We start from the raw sequence: 20,239 nt of genomic DNA, 5'->3' as shown, positions 1-20,239 counted from the left end.
AATGAAATTATGTAAAATGCTCAGTTCAAACCAGAGATGTGCAGGCCAGCCCTGTGGGATAGTGATTAAGTCTGTCATGCTCTGCTTCAATGGCCTGGGTTCACAGGTTCGGATTCTGGGAGCAGACCTACACTACTTGTCAAGCCATGCTGTGGTGGTGACCCACATACGAAATAGAGGAAGATTGGCACAGATGTTACTTCAGGGCTAATCTTCCTCAAGCGAAAGAAGAGGTAGATTGGCAGTAGATATTAGCTCAGAGTGAATCTTCCTCACAAAAAACCCCAAAACACCCCAAAAAAACCAGAGAAGGTAGAAAAAGAATGAAATACAGTAAAAGAAATGAAGAATGAGAGCAAGGAGGAGCAGTGCGAAGAAGAGGCAAGAACACCCCCAGACTGACCAAAGCCCATGCACCACTGCACCACTGTGTCCAGCACCTATGTCCCACTACTGTTGCCACCATGCCCAAAAGAAAAGCTGAGAAGAATGCTAAAGGAGATACAGCCAACATGAAGAATGAACCACAGAGAAGATTCACAATGTTATCTGCTGAACCTTCTTCTCCAAAGCCAGAACCCAGACTTCACTGGGTTTTATAGTGGCTTTCTAATTTTGGTAGTCCGTTAAAGAAGGGAGTTTGAAAGTCGTTGTATACTACTAATGATTGTCTGCTCATGACCTGTCTGAAATACCATGATTGTTTATGAAAAGTATCTTTAATAAAGCTAGAAAAGCCCCTTCAAAGAAAGGAAAGAAGGTACCCAAAGGGAAAAAAGGAAAAGCTAATGCTAGCAAGGATGGGAACAACCCTGCAGAAAATGGAGATGCAAAAACAGACCAGGCACAGAAAGCTGAAGGTGCTGGAGATGCCAAATAAAATGTGTGCATTTTTGATAACTATATATTTCTGGTGACTTTAGAGTTTGAAATACTATTTTTATCAGGTTTTATAAAAATGTAGGATTTTGTTTTACCTTTTTTTGAGCTATGTTATTAGCATACAGAACACTTTGTTGTTTTTTGAGGAAGGGCATATGTCACTAATAAAATGTCTCTGAAGCTGGACTGACATCAGGGAAAAACATCTTTCCTTTCTAGTTTTGAGAGACTTCCTTTTAGTTCCCAGAAGGAAGGATTCTTTGATGTTGACACAAATTGGCCACCTTGGCACAAATGCCTTGTGGTGTGGAAAAATGAAGATTTGTTTTTAAGTCCTCTTCTTCCTCTCCATCTTCATCATAGACTTGACCCCCTTAAACTCAGAGACCTGTTGGCACCTGACCCAAAAAAATTGTTTACAAATATGTCAGGTAATCTGGACTTTCCAGTGTCACCATTGAGATGGCATCCCTCAAATGAGCAGCCTATCCTTTTTTAGATTGCACAGCTGAGGAAATCAGGCACTCACTCACTACTCTTCCTTTCCCCCAAGGAAGAGGTTGCCTCTGATTATTTCAGCCCCATGCTATTCTGTCTTAAGGGAGGGGAAGTGCTGGCAAATTTCCTCTTACTTCAGATTGATAATTCTCCCATTTTCATTTCGTTTCCTGAAAGTCAAAGTTGGCTTGTGAAAAGTTGTTAAACAACATGCTAAATATGAAATGTTAACCATCACTCTAAACTTTCCCTGTTCGGAGTGTCAAATGAGGACTTCATTGGGTTTTATAGTGGCTTTCTAATTTTGGTAGTCCATTGAAGAAGGGAGTTTGAAAGTTGTTGTATACTACTAATGATTGTCTGCCCATGACCTGCCTGAAATACCATGATTGTTTATAAAAAGTGTCTTTAATAAAGCTGGAAAAAAGAGAATGAGGGCAAGGAATAGAAAGTAGTAACGAATACAGTAGACATCAATAATTACATCAGAGGCCAGCCTGGTGGTGCAGTGGTTAAGTTCGCACATTCCTTTTCAGCAGCCCGGGGTTCGCTGGTTCTGATCCTGGGTGTGAACATGGCACCACTTGGCAAAAGCCATGCTGTGGTAGGCGTCCCACATATAAAGTAGAGGAAGATGGACATGGATGTTAGCTCAGGGCCAGTCTTCCTCAGCAAAAAGAGAAGGATTGGCAGCAGTTAGCTCAGGGCTAATCTTCCTCAAAAAAAAAAAAAAAAAAAAAAGAATTACATCGATCATCATTCTAAATGCCAACAGTCTAAATACACCAATTAAAAGACAGAAACTATCCAATTAGATAAGAAAAAACAAGATCCAACTGTGTGATGTCTACAAGAAACTTACTTTTAATGCCAAGACAAAGATAGATTAAAAGTAAAGGGATTGGAGGTCGGCATCACGGTAGCATAAGACATCCCTCCTTTTTGTCCCCCTTTTAATAACTAAAACTTAACATCCATTCACAAGCAAAAGTGCTTCTGTGGAAGTTGTGAGACCCAGCACCATAGGCCAAGGGACCCAGAAAGAGTCTTGCCCACCTGTGCATCCAGTAATAGGCAGAGAGACCCTAGTATTGTCTGTGGAATCATCAGGGCCAGGAACCTGGCCCCAGCCCTTTTAAACTGTGGCTGGAGAATTCCTGGTGAGTGCTGATTTAGAGAGACACCCAGAGATGAGAGAACTTTTATAGAAGGCCGGGATTCCTGAGGAGAGATTCCAGCATTCCATTGGAGCAAAAAGAAAATACAAGTTTGGATGCATTGGAGAAGTAAGAGGAAATTTGCCAGTACTGCCCCTCCCTCAAGACAGAGTAACATGGGGCTGAAATAGCCAGAGGCAACCTCTTCCATGGGGGAAAGACTGAGTAGTGAGTGAGTGCCTGGCTTCTCCAGCTATGCAGGACACTGCTGCAGAAACCTGTTTCTCTCCTGCAGTACCCAGAGTATTTAAGCAGGACTTCCATGACTGGGAGAAGGGAGGTGTGTGAAAAAGAGGCAGATAAGAAAATCAGAAGCCACCAGTGTTGCTGGTGGGAATGTAAATTGGTGCAGCCACTATAGAAAACAGTATGGAGATTCCTCAAAAAATTAAAAATAGTGGGGCTGATCCCATGACAGAGTGGTTAAGTTCAGTGTGCTCCACTTTGGCAGCCCGAGTTTGTGGATTTGGATCCTGGGTGCAGACCTACATCTCTTGTCAGCCATGCTTTGGTGGTGACCCACATATAAAGTGGGGGCGGGGGGGGAAGATTGGTGCAGATGTTAGCTATGGCTAATCTTCCTTAGGAAAAAGAAATTCAAAACAGAAATACCATATGATTCAGCTATTCCACTTCTGGGTATTTATCCAAAGAACACAAAAACACTATTTTGAAAAGATATATGCACCACTGTGTTCATTTCAACATTATTCACAATAGCCAAGGCTTGGAAACAACCTAAGTGCCCATTAACAATAAACAAATAAACAAGATGTGATATATATATACAATGGATTACTACTCAGCCATAAAAAAGATGAAATCTTGCCATTTGTGACAACATGGATGGAACTTGAGGGCATTATACTAAATAAAATAAGTCATATAGAGAAAGACAATTACTGTATGACTTCATTCATGTGTACAAGATAAGCAAACACATAGATATGGAGACCAGAGTGGGGGTTACCACAGAGGAAGGGGGTCGGGGGAAGGCAAAAAGAGTAAAGAGGCACAAGTGTATGGTTATGGATGGCAGCTAGACTTTTGGTGGTGAACATGATGCAGACTATGCAGAAGTCAACATATAATGATGTACACCTGAAATTTATATAATGTCGTAAACCAAAGAGACCTCAATAAAAAGAAAAAGAAAAAGAATCAGGGGGCATTAAAGGGATGCAGTTCTTACTGACTGCATTTGGAACTCCAGCAGGAAGCCCAAAAAAGATCCCTTGGGGAAACCTCACCCAAGGATCCTCACATCTGGCCCATGGGCACCCCCAAAACTTGGAGTATTAAACCCACACCTCCCCTACTCTGCAGCCAGCTCCTTGTGTGTGCTCCTGAGTTTGGCAGCAAGAGCAAGCTCTATTAGACATAGAATGTGCTCAGAAAACAGGCTGAGGTCTGTGGGGCAAGAGAGATACCATAAATTTGAACGGTAGCACCACCTTCTGGAAAACAAAAGAGAGGTTTCCAGCAGCCAGCATGGTGAGTTGTAAGATCAAGAGAAGATATCCAAGCTTAAGAATTCTGCCATAAGAGAGGTCAAGAAGCGTGGAGCAGGTGTATTCATACAAGCTTGGAGAAAGTCACAGATAGGCAGAACAAACAAAAATATCTTCCCACTAAAGGCAAATAGTAAAGATTGGAGGAGGTGATTGCTATGTCAAATGGAAAACAGCAACACAAAACACCAAGGAACATAAAGAATCAAGGAAACATGACATCACCAGAAGAAAATAATCCTCCAGTAACAGAACTCGAAGACATGGAATTTTATGATCTACCCAATGAAAAATTCAAAATAGCTTTTTGAGGAAACTCAATGTGCTATAAGAAAACACAGAAAGGCAATTCAATGGAATCAGGAAAATAATACATGAACAAAATAAGTAATTTAATAAAGAGGGAGAAATCATTAAAAAGACCCAAATAAAAAATCTGGAGCAGATGAATTCAATGGGGGCCAGCCCAGTGGTGTAGTGGTTACGTTCTTGTGCTCCACTTCAGTGGTCCAGGGTTGGCAGGTTCAGATCCTAGGCACAGACCTACACATCATTCATCAAGCCATGCTGTGGCAGCTGCCACATATAAAGTGGAGGAAGAGTGGCACAGATGTTACCTCAGGGCCAATCTTCCTCACCAAAAACAAAAAAAAAGGTTGGTGTCAAGATGGCGGCATAGACGGACACTGAACTCACCTCCTCCCATGGACACAACTAATTTACAACTATTCTTGGAACAATTACCTCTGAGAGAGAACTGAAAACTGAATAAAAAGGAACGTCACAACAAGGGACACTCCTCACTGAGGTGGAAGAGGTAGAAATTCCTTTCTGGAGAGAAAACAGCCACCTTTGTGAGCCATGGAGCTTCATGGTCAGCTGGGAGCAACCCTAAGGTGCACAGCCTTCCTGGGAGGAATGGGGGACCTGAGCAGGGGAGTGTTACCACTATAAGCATCCTTTGGACTCAGCACAACTGATATGAGCCTCATAATATCTGGCTTTGCTGGCTATTAACTACAATGGGGACTACCCTAGAAAAGCTATAGGACATAAGCAGAAAAAAGCCAGCTATTAAAGGGCACATACAGAAATTCACCTGATTTGGAAAAAAAACTAAAATCAACAGAAAGAAAAGTACACAGTACTTTCTTGAAAAGAGACTCACCTGATAGGCTCTGAGTGCATCTGGGTGAGAAGTGAGACCTCTCCAGGGGCTGAAACATTGGCAGCAGCCAGTATTGTGACTTGGTACAGGCATGCTGACAGAGATGCTGGCAGATGCCATTGTAGTTCTTCCCCTGGCCTGTTAGCCTAGGGTCTGCCCCACCCACTAGAGTGCTAATTTAATCCAGCTCAGGCAGGACAGGCAGCCTGACATAAGGACTGGCCCCACCCAACAGCAGGCCCCTGGGCAACTTGTGGGCTGGCATAGGTGAGATGCCAGAATACTCTCCAGGCAGGCAAATGGATCCACATCTGCGAGGCTGGGTGTGTGAGGGGAGTGGATGGAGTGTGTGTGGGCATCTGCAGTGGGGCAAGTGCATCTGCTTCAGGATGTCAGGATGTGTGCATGGACCAGGACTGTGTTGACAGAGTCTGTGGCCCTGTGAGCAGTGGAACTTGTCAGCTGCAGTAGACTTGTGCTTCTCAAACAGCCACAGAGGGCAGTGGCCCCACATTCCAAAGCCGTAAACTATTGGGTGCTCTTGTGCCTGGGGCCAGCCCTACTCAGCTGCAATCCTGAGAGAGCTGACAACAGCCTCACAGGCTGGAGGCCTACAGCACTTGTAAGCCCCTGAGCCTAGCAACAAGCCATGCTTGGTGCCTACTCACTTAACACAAACATTGCAACAGGACTGTGCTATTAGACCTTGAAGCCAACTGTGCTGTGACTCCCCAAACCCAATAAAGTGACCAAATGGTCCATAGCAGCCACACACAGCTGAGAATGACAACCAGCTGGCCAGGGGGCAGCCTAGCCTCCTTGAGCACCTGCAGCAAGAGCAACCTGTCACAATAGAAGGACACATGTAGCCCACACAGGGGTCACTCCTGGAAAATTTGGAACTGGTGTTGAGAGGGAAGCACATTGCTGGGCCCAAAAAGGCATCTCCTACATAAGGCCAACTCTCCAAGATCAGGAGACATACCTGACCCACCTAATACATAATATAAGCACAGAGAAAGAGGCAAAATGATGAGGCAAAGGAATACATTCCAAGCAAGGGAACAGGACAAAACCCCAGAAAAAGAAATAAAGGAAACAGAAATAAACAATCTACCTGACAAAAAGTTTTAAAAAAAGAGCTGTAAAGATGCTCACTGATCTTGGGGAAGAATGGATGAACTCAGTGAGAATGTCAACAAAGAATTGGAAAATATAAAAAGAACCAATCAGAAATGAAGACTACAATACTGGAAATGAAAAATTCACTAGAGGGATTCAACAGCAGAGTAGATCATACAGAAGAACAGATTAGCGAGCTGGATGAAAGACTAGAGGAAATCATCCAAGCTGAACAGATAAAAGAAAAAAGAATGAAAAAGAATGAGAAGAGTCTAAAGGAACTCTGGGACAACATCAAGTGCACTAACATTTGTGTTATAGGTGTCCCAGAAGGAGAAGAGAGAGACAAAGGGGCAGAGAATCTAAATGAATAAATAAAAGCTGAAAACTTTCCTAACTTAAGGAAGGCAACAGACATCCAGGTACAGGAAGCACAGAGAGCACCAAACAAGAAAAACTCAAAGAGGCTCACATCAAGACACATTATAATTAAAATGTCCATAATTAAAGATAAAGAGAGAATCCTAAAAGCCACAAGAGAAAGGCAACAAGTGACACACAAAGGAAATCCCATAAAGCTATCAGCTGACTTTTCAGCAGAAACCTTACACGTAGGTGAGACTGGAATGATATATTCAAAATACTGAAAGATAAAAACTTTGAGCCAAGAATACTCTATCCAGTGAAACTATCCTTCAGATACAACAAAGAAACAAAAGCTTTCTTGGATAAACAAAAGCTGAAGGAGTTCATTGCCACTAGACCTCCCTTATAAGAAATGATGAAGGAAGCCCTCCTACCTGAAACAAAAAGACAAAGGTTTACAAAGCTATGAGCAAAGAGATAAATAGACAGACAAAATCAGAAAATTGCAGCTCTGCAGCAAAACAGGTTAGCAAACACTTCATTATAACGTAAAAGATAAAGGGAAGGAAAGCATCAAATAATTATAAACACCTCAATTTAGTAACAAACTCACAACACAAAAAAGAATAATTTGTGACAACAATAACTCAGAAGGGGAAGAGAGGAAAGAGATGCAACCCACTTAGGCTAATGGAGATAAGAGACTATCAGAAAATGGACTATCTCATCAATGAGATCTTTTGTACAAACCTCATGGTAAGCGCTAAACAAAGAATTAGAATAGAACCACAGCATAAATAAAGAGGACACTAGAAAACGACCAAACTGAAATGACAGTCAGAAATACAAGGGAAGGGAAACAAGGCAAATATAGAACAACCATAAAACAAGAGATAAAATGTAAGTTTTAAGCCCTCATATATCAATAATCACTCTAAAGGTAAATGGATTGAATTCTTCAATCAAAAGACACAGAGTAGCCGGATGAATTAAAAAACAAGATCCAACAATATGCTGCCTCCAGGAAGCACATCTCGGCTATAAAGACAAACATAGGCTCAGAGTGAAGGACTAGAAGGTGACATTCCAAGAAAATGGCAAGCAAAAGAAAGCAGGTGTTCCCACACTTAGACAAAGTAGATGTCAAGATAGAAAAAAACAATGAGAGACAAAGAAGGGCATTATATAATGATAAATGGGACATTCCACTCAGAGTAAATAACACTTATGAACATATGTGCATCTAACACAGGAGCACCAAAGTACATAAAGCAACTATTAACAGACCTAAAAGGAGAAATTAACAGCAACACAATACTAGTAGGAGACCTCAACACTCCACCTACATCAATAGATAGATCATCCAGACAGAAAGTCAACAAGGAAATAGAGGAATTAAATGAAAAACTAGACGAAACAGACTATATATATATAGAGAGAGAGAGAGAGAGAGAGAGAGAGAGAGAACACTCCATCCAAAAACAGCAGAATAAACATTCTTCTCAAATGCACATGGGATATTCTTAAAGATAGACTGTATGTTGAGAAACATGGCAAGCATCAATAAGTTTAAGAAGAGTGAAATCATATCAAGCATCTTTTCTGACCACAATGCTACAAAACTAGAAATCAACCACAAAAAAAAAGATAAACTGGGAAAGTCACAAATATCCAGAGACTAAACAATGTGCTGCTGAAAAACATTTGAATCAATGAAGAAATCAAACGAGAAGTCAGAAAACATCTGGAAACAAATGAAAATGAAAATACACCATACCAACTCATATGGGATGCTGCAAAAGTGGTCCTAAGAGAGAAATTCATAGCAATAAAGGCCCACGTTAACAAGCAAGAAAAATCTCAAATAAGCAATCTTAAACTACACCTAAAAGAACTAGAAAAAGAAGAACAAACAAAGCCCAAAGTCAGGAGAAGGAGGAAATAATAAAAATTACAGCAGAAATAGGGGAAATTGATACCAAAAACACAGTAGAAACGATTAATGAAACTAAGAGCTGGTTCTTTGAGAACGTAAACCAAATTGACTCATTAAGATAAAAAAAGTAAAGCCTCAAATAAATAAAAGTAGAAATGAAAGAGAAGAAATTACAATGGATAACAGAAATACAAAGGATTATAAGAGAATGCTATGAAAAACTATATGCCAACTAATTGGAAATCTAGAAGAAATGGATAAAATCTTAGACTCTTATAACCTCCCAAAACAAAATCAAGAAGAAATAGAGAATCTGAATAGACCTATCACAAGTAAAGTGATTAAAACAGTAATCAAAAACCTCCCCAAAAATAAAAGTGCAGGACCTGATGGCTTCTCCGGAGAATTCTACCAAACATTCAAAGAAGATTTATTACCTATCCTTCTCAAACTATTCCAAAATTGAAGAAGACAGAATGCTTCCTAATACATTTTATGAGGCCGACGTCACCCTGATCCCAAACCAAAAGTGGACAATGCAAAGAAAGAAAATTACAGGCCAATATCACTGATTAACATATCTGCAAAAATCCTCAACAAAATATTGGCAAACCAAATACAGCAATACATTAAAAGGATCATACGCCATGATCAAGTGAGATTTATACCAGGGATGCAGGGATGGTTCAACATCCACAAATCAATCAATGTGATACACCACAGTAACAGAATGAGGAACAAAAATCACATGATCATCTCAATAGATGCAGATAAAGCATTTGACAACATCTAACATCCATTTATGATAACAAGTCTCAATAAAACAGGTATAGAAGGAAAGTACCTCAACATAACAAAGGCCATATATGACAAACCCACAGCCAACATCATACTTGACAGTGAAAAAATGATAGTGATCCCTCTGAGAAAGAAAAAAGACAAGGGTGCCTGCTCTCATCACTCCTATTCAACATAGTCTGGAGGTTTTGACCAGAGCAACTAGACGAGCAAAATAGATAGCAGGTATCCAAATTGGAAAGGAAGAAGTGAAACTCTCACTGTTTGCAGATGAAAACCTAAAAAATCCATAAGAAAACTATTAGAAAAAATCAATAACTACAGCAAAGATGCAGGGTACCAAATCAACTTACAAAAATGAGTTGCATTTCTATACACTAATAACTAACTTGCAGAAAGAGAACTCAAGAATACAATCTCATTTACAATCGCAAGAAAAAGAATAAAATATCTATGTATAAATTTAACCAAGGAGATGAAAGTTCTATACACTGAAAACTATAAGACATTATTGAAAGAAATTGAAGAAGAGATAAGGAAACAGAAAGATATTCAATGCTCACAGATTGGAAACGTTAACAGAGTTAAAATGTTCATATTATATAAAGCAATCCACAGATTCATTGCAATCCCAATCAGAATCCCCATGACATTCTTCACAGAAATAGAACAAAGAATCCTAAAATTTATATGGAACAACAAAAGACCCCAAATAGCAAAAGCAATCCTGAGAAAAAAGAACAAAGCTGGAGACATCACAATCCCTGACTTCAAAATATACTACAAAGCTATAGTGACAAAATAGCATGATACTGTCACAAAAACAGACACACAGATCAATGGACCAGAATTGAAAGCCCAGAAATAAAAGCACCATCTATGTACAGCTAATCTTTGACAAAGGAGCCAAGAACATACAATGGAGAAAGTCTCTTCAATAAACTGTGTTGGGAAAACTGGACAGCCACATGCAAAAGAATAAAAGTAGAGGGCCAGCCTCATGGGCTAGTGATTAAGTTCATGTGTTCTTCTTCGGCAGCCCAGGGTTTGCAGGTTCAGATCCCTGTGTGGACCTATCACCACTTGTCAAGCCACACTGTGGCAGCATCCCACATAAAATAGAGGAAGGTTGGCACAAATATTATCTCAGCAGCAATCTTCCTTAAGCAAAAAGAGGAAGATTGGTGATATATGTTAGCTCAGGCCCAATCTTCCTCACGCACAAAAAAAGGAATGAAAGTAGACTATTATCTTACACTCACTATAAAAATGTACTCAAAATGGATTAAAGACTTGGATGTAAGACCTAGAACAATAAAACATCTAGAAGAAAATATAGATAGTATACTCTTTGACATCAGTAGTAGCAGCATCATTTCAAATACTATGTCTCCTCAGGCAAGGGGAACAAAGGAAAAAATAAATGAATGGGACTACATCAGGCTAAAAATCTTCTTCAAGGCAAAGGAAACCATGAACAAAACGAAAAGACAATCCACCAACTGGGAGAAAATATTTGCAAATCATATATCTGACAAGTGCTAAAATATATAAAGCACTTGGGGCTGGCCCAGTGATGCAATGGTTAAGTGCACACGTTCCGCTTTGGCGGCCCGGGGTTCACCAGTTCGGATCCCGGGTGCGGACGTGGCACCACTTGGCACACCATGCTGTGGTAGGCATCCCACATATAAAGTAGAGGAAGATGGGCATGGATGTTAGCTCAGGGCCAGTCTTCCTCAGCAAAAAGAGGAGGATTGGCAGCAGTTAGCTCAGGGCTAATCTTCCTCAAATAAATAAATAAAATAAAATATATAAAGAACTCATACAACTCAATAACAAAAAAACAAACAACCTAATTAAAAAATGGGCAGAAGATACAAACAGACATTCTTCTAAAGAAGAAATACAGATGGCCAACAGGCATATGAAAAGATGTTCAATGTCACTAATTATTAGGGAAATGCAAATCAAAACTACAATGAGATATCACCTTATACCTGTCAGAATGGGTACAATTAACAAGACAAAAAAATAACAAATGTTGGAAAGGATGTGGAGAAAAGGGAACCCTCATACACTGCTGGTGGGAATGCAAACTGGTGCTATCACTGTGGAAAACAGTATGGAGATTTCTCAAAGAATTAAAAATAGAAATACCATATGATCCAGCTATCCTACTGTGGGGTATTTATCCAAAGAACAGGAAATCAACCATTCAAAGACATTTGTGCACCCCTATGTTCATTGCAGCATTATTCACAATAGCCAAGACATGGAAGCAAACCAAGTGCTCATCAACTGATGAATAGATAAAGATGTGGTGTATATATATATACACACAATGGAATACTACTCAGCTATAAAAAAAGACAAAATCGTCTCATTTGCAACAATGTGGATGGACCATGAGGGTATTATGTTAAGCAAAATAAGCCAGACAAAGACAAACACCATGTGATTTCACTCATATGTGGAAGAGAAGTAAACACATGGATAAAGGCACAGATTAGTGGTTACCATAGGGGAAGGGGGTGGTGGGTGGGAAAAAGGGGAAAAGCAGCACATATGTATGGTGATGGATAAAAATTAGACTATTGGTGGTGAGCATAATGCAGTCTATACAGAAACTGATATATAATGATATACACGTGAAATTTCACAATGTTATAAACCAGTATTATCTCAATAAAATAGTACTGAAAAAAAAAGAAATAATAGCTGAGAACCTCCCAAACCTGGGGAGAGACTTCTACATCCATATAAAGCTAATAGATCACCCCATTATCTCAATTCAAATGACCTTTTCCAAGGCACATTATAACAAATCTATCAAAAACTAAAAACAAAGAAAGAATTCTATAAGCAGCAAGGGAAAGAAAGATTGTACCCTGCAAAGAAATCCCCTTTGGGCTATCAGTGTATTTATCAGCAAAAACCATACAGGCCAGGAAAGAATGGAATGATATATTCAATATGTTGAAAGATAAAAATTGCCAGTCAAGAATATTCTATCCAGCAAAGTTATCCTTCATACATGAAAGAAAAATAAAGACATTCCCAGAAAAACAAAAGCTGAGGGAGTTCATCACCACTACGACTGCCTTACAAGAAACGCTTAAAGGAGTTCTTCAAACTGAAATGAAAGACACTAATTAGGAACATAAAAACATACAAAAATATAGAACAAACTGGTAAAAGTAAATATACAGTCAGATTTAGAAAACTCTAATTCTGTAATATGATGCTGTGTTAGTCACTTATTTATAGTATTCAAGTAAAACAACATTAAAAATAACTATAGCTACATAATTTGCTAATGAATACACAATATGAACACAGGTAAAGTGTGACCTCAAAAATGTAAAAGAGGAGGGAACAAAAGGGTTGAGCTTTTCTATGCAATCAAAGTTAAGTTGCTATCAGCTTAAAATGGGCTGTTGTATCTATAAGATGTTTTATGTAAGCCTCATGGTAACCACAAAACAAAACTTATAGTAGATGTAAAAAAATAAAGAGAGGGGAATCAGAGCATGCCAACAAGTAAAATAACCAATTTACAAAGGTAGGCAGAAGGAGAGAAAAAAAAGGAGCAATGGAACTACAAGACAGCTAGAAAGCAATTAATAAGATGGCAATTAGGAAGTTCTTATCTATCAATAATTACTCTAAATGTAAATGGATTGAGTTCTCCAATCAAAAGGCACAGAGTGGCTGGATGGATAAAAAAACAAGACCCAACTTTATGCTGCCTAAAAGAGACTCACTTCATACTTAAGGACATACATTGGCTCAAAGTGAAGGGATGGAAAAAGATATTCAGTCAAAGTGGACACCAAAAGAAGGCAGGGGTAGCTATACTTATATTAGACAAATAGACTTTAAGCCAAAAAAGTAATGAGACACAGATAGTCATTATATAATGTTAAAGGGGTCATTTCATCAATAAAATATAACAATTATAAATATATAAGCACCCCAAATTGGAACCCCTCAATATATTGAGCAAATACTAACAGATCTGATGGGAAAAGTAGACAACAATAGAGTCATAGTAGGGGTCTTCAGTACCTCACTTTCAGCAATAGATAGATCATACAGGCAGAAAATCAACGAGGAGACATTGGACTTGAACCATATTTTAGACCAAATGGACCTAAGAGACATGTATAAAACATTCCATCCAACAGGAGCAGAATACACACTCTTTTCAAGAGCACATAGAATATTCTCCAGGATATATTATATGATAGGCTACAAAAAAAGTCTTAGCAAATTTCAAAAGATTGAAATCAGACCTAGTATCTTTTCTGACCACAATGATATGAAGCCAGAAATCAACAACAAAATTAAAGTTGGGAAATCTACAAATATGTGGAAACTAAAGAACCACACTTAAACAACCAATGGGTCAAAAAATAAATTAAAAGGGAAGTAAAAAATAACTTGAAACAATGAAAATGGAAACACAACATATTAAAATATATGGGAAACTGTAAAAGCAGTTCTTAGAGGGAAGTTTATAGCAATAAATACATATATTAGGGGAAAAGAAAGATCTCGAATAAGCTACCTAACTTTGCACTTCAAGGAACTAGAAAAAGAACAACAAACTAAGCCCAAAGTTATCAGAAGGAGGGAAATAATAGTAATCAGAGTGGAAATAAATAAGATAAAGACCATAAAAAAACAGAAAAAGTAAACAAAACTAAGAGCTGGTTTATTGAAAACTTAACTAAAATTGACAAACAATTAGCTAGGCAAACAAAGAAAAAAGAGAGAAGGCTCAAATAAATAAAATCAGAAAGAAAACAGGAGACATTATAACTGATACCACAGAAATATGTAAGATCATAAGAGACTACATAGAACAATTATATGCTAACACATTGGATAACCTAGAAGAAATGGATAAATTCCTAGAAATGTACAGACTATCAAAATTGAATCAGGGAGAAATAAAAAATTGGAACACACTAATAATGAGTAAGGAAATTGAATCAGTAATAAAAAATCTTCCAACACAGAAATGCCCAGAACCACATAGTTTTACTGGTGAATTCTATCAAACATTTAAAGAAGAATTAACACCAATACTTCTCACTTTAAAAAAATTGAAGAGGTAAGAAGACACCTAAATTCATTTTACAAGACCAGCATTACCCAGATATCAAAGCCAGTTAAGGACACTGCAAGAAAAGAAAACTATGGAATAATATACCTGATAATTATAGATGCAAAAATTCTTAGCAAAATATTAGCAAACCAAAGTCACCAACATATTAAAAGGATCATAAAAGTGTAACTTATCCCTGAGATGCAAGGATAGTTCAATGTATGCAATTCAATAAATGTGATATGCCACATAATACAATGAAAGATAAAAATCACATGGTCATCTCAATAGATGCAGAAAAAGCAACTGATAAAATAGAGCATTCTTGCATGATAAAAACCCTAAAAAATGAATTTAGAAGGAACATACCTCAACACAAGAAAGACCATATATGACAAACCCACAGCTAACATGATACTCAGTATTGAAAAGTTGAAAGCTTTTCCTGTAAGGTCAGGAATAAAACAAGGGTCCCTATGCTCACCGCTCTTAATTCAGCTTAGTACTGGAAGTCCTAACCAGAGCAATTAGGTAAGACAAATAGCTAAAAGGCCTCCAAATCAAAAAGGAAAAAGTAAATTTGTCTTTGTTTGCAGATGATATAATCTCATAGGTAGAAAATTCTAAAGTCTCAGCCAAAACACTGTTGGAACTAATCAATGAATTCAGTAAAGTTGCAGGATATAAAATCAACATATAGAATCAGTTGCATTTCTATACTCTAACAACTAAATATCTGAAAAAGTAATAAATAAAACTATCCCATTTATAATAGTATCAAAAAGAATAAAATGCTTAGGAATAAATTTAACCAAGGAAATGAAAGATCTGTACAGTGAAAACTACAAGACTTTGATGAAAGAAACTAAAGAAGATACAAATGAATGGAAAGCCATCCTATGTTTATGGACCAAAATATTTAATATTTTAAAATGTCCATATTACCCAAATCCATCTGTAAATTCAATGCAATCCCTATCAAAATTGCAATGGCATCTTTCCCAGAAATAGGAAAAACAATTCTAAAATTTGTGTTGGAACTACAAAAGACCCCAAATAGCCAAAGCAATCCTGAGAAAGAAGAACAAAACTGGAGCCATCACACTTCCTGATTTCAAACTATATTACAAAGCTATAGTAATCAAAACAGTATGGTACTCACATAAAAATAGGCATATAAACCAATGAAACAGAATCAACAGCCCAGAAATAAACTAATATTTGACAAGGGAGCCAAGAATACTCAATGGAGAAAGGATAGTCTCAACAATTGGTGTTTGGAAAACTGCATAACTACATGCAGAAAAATGAAATTGGACCCCTATCTGACACCACTCACAGAAATTAACTCAACATGGATTAAGGACTTACATATTAGACCTAAAAATGTAAAACTCCTAGAAGAAAACATAAGGAAGAAGCTCCTTGACATCAGTGTTGGAAGGATCTTTTTGGCTATGATACCAGAAGTACAAACAACAAAAGCAAAAATCAACAAGTGGATGGGCCGGCCCTGTGGCTGAGTGGTTAAAGTTCCATGTGCTCCACTTTGGTGGCCCGAAGTTGGCAGGTTCAGATCCCAGGTGCAGACAAACTCCACTCATCAGCCATGCTGTGGAGGCATCCCACATACAAATTAGAGGAAGATTGGCATGGATGTTAGCTCAGGAATAATCTTCCTTAAGCAAAAAAAGAGGAGGATTGGAAACCAATGCTAGCTCAGGGCAAATCTTCCTCAAAAAAACCCAAAATCAACAAGTGGAACTACATCAAACTTAAATGCTTCTGCAGAGCAAACCAATCAAAAAAATAAAAATGTAACCTACAGAATGGGTGGAACTATTTGCAAAGAATATATTGGATTAGGAGTTAATATCTTAAATATATAAAGAACTCATACAACTGAATAACAGAAAACGAAAAATCAAATGTAAAAATGAGCAGAGAAAACAAATAGACATTTTTCTAGAGAAGACATCCAAATGGCCAACAGGTACCTGAAAAGATGCTCAACCTCACTAATCATCAGAGAAATGCAAATCAAATCCACAATGAGAAATAACTTAAGCCTGTTAGACTGGCTATCATCAAAAAGACAAAAGATAAGTTTTAGCAAGGATGTAGAGAAAAGGAAACTCTAGTGCACTGTTGCTGGGAGTGTAAATTGGTATAGCCATTATGGAAAACAGTATGGAATTTCCTCAAAAAATTAAAAATACAGCTACCATACAATCCAGAAGTGCCACTTCTGGATATATATCCAAAGGAAATAAAAACAGAATATCAAAAAGATATCTGCACTCCCATGTTTATTGCAGCATTATTCACAATAGCCAGGACGTGGAAACAACCTAAGTTTCTGTCAGTGGTGAATAAGTAAAGAAATTGTGGTGTATATATATATACAAAGGAATATTATTTAGCCATGAAGAAGAAGGAAATCCTACCATTTGTGTCAACAAGGATGGACCTTCAAGGCATTATGCTAAGTGAGATAAATCAGGCAGAGAAAAACAAATACTGTATGATATCACTTATATGTGGAGTCTAAAAAAGCCAAATTTGTAGCAACATAGTGTAGAATGGTGGTTACCAGGAGCTGGGGGCTGGAGGAATTGGAGAGATGTTGTTAATGTATACCAACTTGCAACTAGAAGATGAATAGGTTCTGGAGATCTAATGCACAGCATAGTGGTTATAACCAAAAATACTCAACGTTGCTAAGAGACTAGATCTTAAATGTTCTCACAGCAAAAAATAAATGATAGTTATGTGACATGATAGAAGTGTTAGCTAACACTACAGTGTTAATCATATTTTAATATATAAATATATCAAATAAACACATCATACACCTTAAACTTATAGAATGTTATGTATCAATTATTTATCAATAAAAAAGTAAAGGAATGAAGACAGATACACCATGCTAATACTAATTAAGACGTGCCTGTATTAACTATATTCATTTCAGACAAATCAGACTTCAGAGCAAGGAAATTTTCAAGGAAAAAGAAGGGCATTACATAATGATAAACAGATTAATTTTCCAAGAAGACATAACAATCCTTAATTTATATGTGCCTGACAACAAAACATCAAAGTAAGTGATGCCAAAACTGATAGACCTATGTAAAGAAATAGATGACTCCACTATTACAGTTGGAGACTTCAATACTACTCTATCAGTAATTGACAGATCCAGCAGGCAGCAAATCAGTAAGTACATTGATGATCTCAACAGGATCACCAACCAGTTGGATCTAATTGACAATTATAGAACATTTCATCTTACAACCACAAAATACACATTCTCCTCAAGCTCACATGGAACATTACCAAGATAGATCACATTCTGGGCCATAAAACACACTTTAAAAAATATAAAATAACAGGAAATAGACAAAGTATGTTCTCATATCACAGTGGAATTAATGACAGAAGGATAGCTGGAAAATCCCAATGTACTTGAAGGTTAAAAAACACATGTCTAAATAACACATGGACCAAATAGGAAGTCTAAAGAGAACTTTAAAATATTTTAAACTAAATGAAAATGAAAAACCAACTCATAAAATTTATGGGATGCAGTAAAAGCAGTGTTTAGAGGGAAATTCATAGCACTGACTGCAGCTATTAGAAGAGAAAAAAGATGCAAAATCAATAATCTGAGCTTTCACCTTAGCAATATACGCCTAAAGCAAGCAGACAAAAATAAATGATAAACGTTAAAGCAGAAATCAATGAAATTAAGGAAAGCGATGTCAGTAAGAGTGAAGTATGAAGCCCTGGGTCCTCCTTCCCCTGACAAACACACCAATTTAGCAACAATTTACAGACAAATTCCCTTTGTGAGAAATGCAGAAACTAATTAAGAGCTCCTGTACCCTGGACAAATGCAAAACCAGTTTCGCAGAAGCTGGAAAAGATTTGGAATGCCCTCTTGCTGGAATAACTGCACTGGGCATAGCAGCATACAATCAGAAAGAGACCCTCTGACTTTCAGCTTCTCCTCAGGGATGGAGGGATTGGTTCATGCATCCAATGCTGCAACTTTTCTGAGGGGGATCCCCAGAGAACTGGCTTCTGTCTTGGCAGTCTTGGAGCTCTGGCAGTTCTGGCACAGTCTAGCCATCTGAGAGAGAACAAAGATGATGGTTTAGACTGGTACCCACCATAGATTCTCATCCATTCACAGAGTGAACAGATAAAAGTCCCAGCATTCAGCTTCCCACTGAGGAGGCAAAGAGATGATGTCTGTCCAATTCCTCAACTTCTCTGGGCCTTCCCAAAGAACTGGTATCTGATTTGCCAGTCTTAGAGCTCTAATGAGTCTGACACAGTCTGGCCATCTGAGGGAGAACAGAGATGGCAGCTTGGGCTGGCAAATGCCATATATACTCCCCACAACTCAACACAGAGCAAATGGATGAAAAATCTTAGCTCTCAGCTTCCACCTAGGGAGGGAAAGAGTTTGTAGAGACACCCAAAATCTCTGACTGGCTTGATTTGGTGGAGTCTTCTCCCACTGAGGCCAATTTGTGTAGACTGGAAGAGAACCTGCTTTGTCTAATGCACAGACACCAATACATAGAGTCAAAAAAAATGAGGCAAAATTGTTCCAAACAAAGCAACAAAATAAATCTCCATAAAGCAACCCTAATGAAATGGAGTTGTATGGTTTATCTCAAAGAGAATTCAAAATGACTGTCATAAAGATGCTCACTAGAGTCAAGAGAATTGTGCAGGGACAAAGTGAGAATTTCGACAGAGATAAAAATATAAAAATATATAAAGCAGAAATTATGAATCCAAGAACACAATAAGTGAAAAGAAAAATTCACTGGAGGGGTTCAATAGCAGCCTTAGATCAAGCAGAAGAAAGGATCAATGGTCTTGAAGACAAGCCATTGGAAATAACTCAGAAAGACGTATGTGACACCATAAAGCAAACCAATCTATGTGCTATGAATTTCCCAGAAGAAGAGAGAGAGAAAGGACCATAAACCATACTTAAAGAAATAATGACTGAAAACTTCAAGAATCATGGAAAGAAGATGAACTTCTGGATCCAAGAAGTCCCAGTAATACCAAAATATATGAATCTAAAGAAATTCACACTGACATACATCATAATTAAATTGTCAAAAGACAAAGACAGAATTTTGAAAGCAGCAAGAGAAATACGACTTGTCACAAGCAAGGCAAAAATCTATAAGACTATCAGTGGAATTTTCAGCAGAAACTTTACAGAATAGGAGTGGGATGATATATTCAAAGCGCTGAGAGAAAAACAAACCTACCAACCAAGAATACTATACCCATAAAACTGTCCTTCAAAAATGAAGGAGAAATACTTTCCCAGACAAACAAAAGTTCAGAGAGTTCATCACCACCAGACCTGCCTTACAAGAATTGTTAAAGGGAGTTATTCAAGTTGAAACAAAAGGACACTAAACAGCATGTTAACATAAGAAAGTGTGAAACTTGTTGGTAAAAGTAAACATATAGACAAATACAGAAAACTGTACTACTGTAATGGTGGTGGGTAAATCACTTTTAATTCTACATAAAAGTTAAAAGATAAAAGTATTAAAATTAACTATAACTAAAAAAATGTTAAAA

At 37.8% G+C, this 20,239-nt stretch overlaps 1 protein-coding gene across 1 annotated transcript; it reads left to right on the top strand.

The window, feature by feature from the left end:
* Positions 1-323: 323 nt before the first annotated feature.
* Positions 324-880, top strand: LOC100063386 (non-histone chromosomal protein HMG-17-like). The gene is made up of 2 exons (XM_001496278.3): positions 324-585; positions 729-880. Exons 1-2 carry the CDS (start codon positions 465-467, stop codon positions 878-880), a joined length of 273 nt encoding a protein of 90 aa, XP_001496328.1. The 5' UTR covers positions 324-464.
* The last annotated feature ends 19,359 nt before the right edge of the window (positions 881-20,239 follow it).

The sequence above is a fragment of the Equus caballus genome, chromosome X (assembly GCF_041296265.1).
Source record: "Equus caballus isolate H_3958 breed thoroughbred chromosome X, TB-T2T, whole genome shotgun sequence".
Classification (NCBI taxonomy): Eukaryota; Metazoa; Chordata; class Mammalia; order Perissodactyla; family Equidae; genus Equus; species Equus caballus.
The sequence above is the reverse complement of the archived record's forward strand: the minus strand, read 5'-3'. Positions and strand labels throughout refer to the sequence as shown.